Here is a 6,456-nt window from a genome sequence, read left to right on the forward strand (position 1 = left end):
GGCTGGCAGGGGGGGCAGTTAGGGGTGACCATTGTTACACCCAGGTTTTGTTCCTATTTTTTGTTGTTATTTTTTGGCTGTGGTATAATTTGCCTACTTATTTCTAGTTCTTTCTCTGTATGTGATACTTGGTCTCTTAAATTGTGGTCTGTTAATTGAATACTAAATTCTGGTCTGCAGTAGTCTATTTCCCAACATAAAGATAAAGATGTAGTCCAGAGGCTTTCTTTCAGGTCTCATAAAGACATTCATTCATTCATTCCTCAAAGGTATAAGTACTTAGAATGTGTTAAATCAGGTGCATATCCTAAGTGACACTGCGAGTTCTTGAAGAAGCTAATCCTCAAAAAATAGCCATATTGTAGCCAGAAATACATAAACTTTAAATATAGTATTTAAATATAATGCAGTACATATTGTAAAAGTACATAGAAAGTACATTTTATCAAAATGCAAAAAGGAAACAGTTAATTCTGCCTTACATTGGGCGGATGACATGGAATGTGGAGGGATGAATGCTGGCAGAAGGAGGATATCCCAGGCAGAGGGAAATACAATGGTGTGTTAACAATACAAAGTCAATACTATTGTATTGGGTAGAGTATGAGAGAAGCACAATGAAAATTGCCTCTGAAACTTTTGCTGGAGAAATGTATGTATGATCCGTTGGGATGGAAGAGACTGAAATCAGGACTGTCAGTTAGGAGGTAACTGTCATCCATATGGCTTTACATCTAAGGCCAAGGAATTTGTACCATCATGGTAAAAGCAGCACTTACAGCATCTAAGGCATATAGAGAAAGATAAGGAATTTGTACCATCATGGTAAAAGCAGCACTTACAGAAGGAAATTAGTTCCCTTAGAAAAATTTTTCTACACATGGCAAAGTGCTTCATATCTTACTTTAGTTTCCTTCACAAGTAGACCCTGAGGAAAGGATTTCAAAGCATGTAGTTTATTTAGAGACTAGAGGCCCGATGCCCGAAATTCCTGCAAGCGGCATGGCCTCTGCCTCTGCCCATTGCAGCGGCCACCTCAGCCTTCGATTGGAAGGTCATCCAGAAGGACATCTGGTCTAATTAGCATATTACACTTTTATTATTATAGATAATACAGGGAGCACCAGTAGGGGAGTGGGGAAGTGAGACTAGGAAGGGAAGAGAGACAGCCAATAAAGGATTTTCAACAGTCAAGTGAATTAACATTGTGGGTAACTGAAACTTAATTCTGCTAATGAACTGTGGAAGCCAGTGTAGACTCAGTTATTCTGCCAATTCCCTTCATTCATTGTTATCAGGCTCTTCCAGAGCAGTGGGGACATGAATTCTGCAATACCCACAGCCTTTACACAGTTGGTGAGCAGAGGAGGCTCAGGTGGCCAGAGAAAGGCAGAAGGCGGAAATGCACATGCAGGTTGTTGGAGGGAAGCAGGTGACACTGAAGTAGTAAAGGCAAGAAAAGATGGCCAGGGTTCTATTTTACCCTCAAAACAACTAATTATTGTCATTACTTCATTTTATTTTTCTACTTATATGCCCTAGAGTTAATCTTTAAAGAGGAAGGGTTGTTGCCCTAATCGGTTTAGCTCAGTGGATAGAGCGTTGGCCTGTGGACTGAAGGGTCCCGGGTTCGATTCTGGTCAAGGGCATCTACCTTGGTTGTGGGCACATCTCCAGTAGGGGGCATGCAGGAGGCAGCTGATCGATGTTTCTAATTCTCTATCCCTCTCCCTTCCTCTCTGTAAAAAATCAATAAAATATATTTTTTTTTAAAAGAGGAAGGGTGGTTGTTGTTTTTCCTTAGTGGAACACTCCTTATTTTTCTCATAACCTTTTAAAAAATATTTTTATTGTTGAGAATATTACAGATCCCCCCTTTTTTTCTCCCTTTGTCCCCCACCACCCTATTGTCAGTGTTCATGGGCAATGCGTATAATTTCCTTGGTTAATTTCTTCTCGCCCCCACCCTGCCCCCCTTCTCTTTGAGATTCTTCAGTCTGTTCCATGTTTCCATGCCTCTGGTTCTATTTTATTTATAAGTTTATTGTGTTCATTAGATTCCAATATAAGTGAGATCATGTGATGTTTCTCTGACTGGTATATTTCACTTAGCATAATCATTTCCATGTCCCTCCAGGCTATTTCAAATGATAATAGATCCTTCCTTTTTATATCTGTATAGTATTCCATTGTGTATATGTACCATAGCTTTTTTATCCACTCATCTACTGATGGGCACTTAAGCTGTTTCCAGAGCTTAACTAGTATAAATAACATTGCTATGAACATAAGTGTGCATATATTCTTCCTTATTGGTGTTTTGGGATTCTTAGGATATATTCCCAGAAGTAAGAATACTGGGTCAAACAGCAGTTCCATTCTTAATTTTTGAGGAAACTCCACACTATTTTCCATAGTGGCTGCACCAGTCTGCATTCCCACCCATAGTATACTACGGTTCCTTTTTCTCCATATCCTTGCCAGCACTTGTCGTTTGTTGATTTATTGATAGTAGCCATTTTGGCTGGTGTGAGGTGGTACTGCATTGTCGTTTTAATTTGCATATCTCTGATGATTACTGATGTTAAGCATTTTTTCATCTCTCTCTTGGTCATTTGTACGTCCTCTTTAGAGAATTGTCTATTCAGGTCCTCTGCCCATTTTTTAGTTGGATATTTTTCTTCCTTTTGTTGAGTTGTATGAATACTTTATATATTTTGAAAATTAACCCCTTATCGGATGTACCATTGGCAAATATGTTTTCCCATACAGTGGGTTCCCTGTTCATTTTGACGATGGTTTCTTTTGCTGTGCAGAAGCTTTTTAGTTTGATGTAATCCCATTTGTTTATTTTTTTTCCCTTTGTTTCTCTTGCCCTAGGAGATGTATTGGTGAAATTTCTGCTCTGTGAGATGTCTGATATTTTGCTGCCTATATTTTATTCTAGGATTTTTATGGTTTCATTACTTACATTTAAGTCTTTTCTCCATTTTGAGTTTATTCTTTCTTTTTAAACTCTTTATTGTTGAAAGTATTACAGATGTTCCCTTTTTTTCCCTTGTTGACCCTCCTCCACTCCACTCCTGCCTCCCCCCAGGCCTTCCCTGCAATATCGTTTGTCCATGGGCTATTCATATATCCATATACATTCTTTCATTAATCTCTTCCTGCCCTCCCTTCCCTCTGATATATGTCAGTCAGTTGCATGTTTCTATGTCTCTGGATTTGTTTTGTTCATCAATTTATTTTGTTCACTAGATTCCACATATAAGTGATATCATGTGATACTTGTCTTTCTCTGACTGGCTTATTTCACTTAGCATAATACTCTCCAGGTTCTTCCATGCTATCTCAAAGGGTAAGAGTTTCTTCTTTTTTACAGCTGCATATTATTCCATTGTGTAAATATATACCACAGGTTTTTATTAGTTTATTCTGCATATGGTGTAAGTTGGTGGTCTAGTTTCATTTTTTTGCATGTGCCTATCCAATTTTCCCAGCACCATTTATTGAAGAGACTATCTTTATTCCATTGTATGCTCTTCCCTCCTTTGTCAAATATTAATTAAGCATAAAGGCTTGCTTTGATTTCTGGGTTCTCTGTTCTGTTCCATTGATCTATATGCCTGTTCTTGTGCCAGAACCAAATTGTTTTTATTACAGTAGCTTTGTAGTATAATTAATATCCGATATTGTGATTCCTCCAACTTTGTTCTTCTTTCTTTCTTAAGATTGCTGCTGCTATTTGAGGGTCTTTTTTGGTTCCACATAAATTTTTGGAGTATTTGTTCTAGATCAGTGAAATATGCAATTAGTATTTTAATAGAGATTGCATTGAATCTATAGATTACTTTGGGTAGTATGGACATTTTACTGATGTTAATTCTACCAATTCCTGAACATGGTATATTCTTCCAATTGTTTATATCTTCTCATCTCTTTTTTTCAACATCCTGTAGTTTTCCAAGTATAGCTCTTTTACATCCTTGGTTAAGTTTATTCCTAAGTATCTTAACTTTTTTGTTGCAATAGTAAATGGGATTGTTGATGATATATATTTTTTTTAGTTTCTATTTCTGGGAGTTCATTATTGATGTATAAAAATTCCATTGACTTCTGGGTGTTAAAGAAGCAGTTTTAAATGTTCTGACACTGAATATTCTTTTTTTTCCTGACACTGAATATTCTTATTCTTTTCTTATGGTAGGATAACCAACACTTGCTGAAAACAGTAACTGAACAAAGTGTGGAAATCGAGAAACTCCGAAAACAACTTAGGTATTTTTAAAAATGAATTTTGTTATTTTAGTATTACTAATTGTTTTTCTTCAGAGGAACTGATGATGCCATAATTTTTCCCATGGGTTTTTCCCCCTTCCCTTTTACATTTCTGTCAATAGCTATTTGTGTGATCTATTGGGATGGGAAGAGACTGAAATCAAAACTATTAGTGAGCCCTAGCCAGTTTTGCTCAGTGGATAGCACGTCGGCCCTTGGACTAAAGGGTCCTGGGTTCAATTCCAGTCAAGGGCACATATCTTGGTTCTTGGTTGCAGGCTCAATCCCCCGCATTTTGGAGGCAACCAGTAGATGTGACTCTCTCACATCATTGTTTCTCTGTTTGTCCCCGTCCCTTCTACTCTCTCTGAACATCAATGGCAAAATATCCTCAGTGAGGATTAATTAAAAAAAAAAAACTATTAGTGAGGAGGCAAATATATATATAAAGGGATGTTTCATGATGTTAAAACCAGTGGTTATGGAAGAAAATCAAATTCCTTAGGTAAAATTTTTTCACATGTATCTTTCTTTGGATTCCCCCATAAGCAGACCCTGAGAAAAGGGTTCTGAGCATGTAGTTTATTTAGATGTTAGGGGAGTAGAGAAGTGAGACAGGGAAGAGGAAGAGAAGGCGTCAATAAAGGGTTTTTAATAAGGCATTTTAATACTGTGTATGTATATTGTGGTCCAGTGGTTTAATAATCACTGCATTAATAAATTCACAAGAATACCTCCAAGTGACAAAAAAATTTTTGGCACTTTTTGTTCCTCTCACTCGTGATACTTAAAATTAAGAAGTGTAGTCCTCTAAGGTTTTGTTCTATGCTGCAGACATTTACAAATATCTTTAAATTGTAGTGTATATAGAAAAGAGAGAAGAACCTACAACTGAGCTCAGAGTCGTAAAGATAAAGAGGAGGAATCAACAAAAGAGGCTGAGCAGAGACCAGTGAGATAGGAGACACGAGGAAGTGTGTCCTGGAGGTTAAGTGAAGGACATATATCAAGGAGGAAGACATGATTGCTGAGTGAAGTGCAATTAATGCTAGATAAAGCAGGATGAGTTCATTGAATTTAGCAACATAGAAGTTGTATTAGCTTCCCACCTGCCTTAACAAATGATAATTGGTGGCTTAAAACAACAAATTTATTCCTCATAGTTCTGGAGACTAGATGTTTGAAATCAAGGGGTTAGTAGGGCCGTGCTCCCTCAAGGCTTTGGGGGAGAATCTTTCTTTGCCTCTGCAGCTGCTGGTAGCCTGAGGTACTTCTTGGCTCCTGGCAGCATAACTCTCATCTCCTCTCACCTTCATCTTCACTTGACCTTGTTTTCTGTCTCTGTGTACCCTCTCCTCCTTCATAAGCATGAAAGTCTTAGGATTTAGAGCCCACCCTTATCTAGGATGATTCATCTTGAGATCCTTACCTTGATTACTTCTACAAAGTCCTTGTTTCCAAATAAAGTTTCAGGTAAACCTGAATTTGGGGGTGGGGGATACAGTCACTATTCAACCCACTGCAGGGGTCATTGTGGTTTTAACAAGAGTACTTCAGAATCTACTCTCTTTTCAGATTCATACAAATCATTAAAAAACATAGAACTCATTCTGGCTGGTAAAAGTCATAGCAATCAGGAAAACTCATGTTGAAGTAATGTAATACTTCTTTACACCCAGTTATCAATGTCAAAAATATAATGTGGAATGTAATAACAAGTGCAAAAGGAGCTTAAAGAATGATGCAATTTATATACATTTTAAATGTTTTAAATAATAGTGTGTGTTGATTATGTATATACTAGAGGCCCGGTGCACAAAAATTTGTGCACTCGGGGGGCGGGGGGAAGGGGGGTCCCCCAGCCCGGCCTGTGCCCTCTCGCAGTCTGGGACCCCTCGGGAGATAATGACCTGCTGGCTTAGGCCTGCTCCCGGGTGGCAGAGGGCAGGCCCAATCCCTAAGTGCAGCCCCTGGTCAGGCTCAGAGCAGGGCCGATTGGGGAGTTGGGGCGCCGCCCCGTCATGCACAGAGCAGGGCGGATCGGGAGGTTGCAATGCCACCCTCAGTCACGCTCAGGGTAGGGCCGACTGGGGGGTTGGGGCACTGCCCCCTGTCACACTCAGGGCAGGGCCAATGGGGAGGTTATGGCTCTACCCCATCACACACAGAGCAGGGCCC

At 39.0% G+C, this 6,456-nt stretch overlaps 1 protein-coding gene across 5 annotated transcripts in view; it reads left to right on the forward strand.

The window, feature by feature from the left end:
• SCLT1 (sodium channel and clathrin linker 1) overlaps window positions 1-6,456 on the forward strand; it is a 108,868-nt gene that overhangs the window by 27,675 nt on the left and 74,737 nt on the right. For all 5 annotated transcript variants that reach the window (XM_005877749.2, XM_005877746.2, XM_005877748.2 and 2 more), the window contains one exon: window positions 4,208-4,278. In XM_005877749.2, coding sequence (XP_005877811.1) covers window positions 4,208-4,278 — 71 coding nt within the window. The remainder of the gene's footprint in view (window positions 1-4,207; window positions 4,279-6,456) is intronic.

This window comes from Myotis brandtii, unplaced genomic scaffold (genome assembly GCF_000412655.1).
Source record: "Myotis brandtii unplaced genomic scaffold, ASM41265v1 scaffold53, whole genome shotgun sequence".
Taxonomy (NCBI): Eukaryota; Metazoa; Chordata; class Mammalia; order Chiroptera; family Vespertilionidae; genus Myotis; species Myotis brandtii.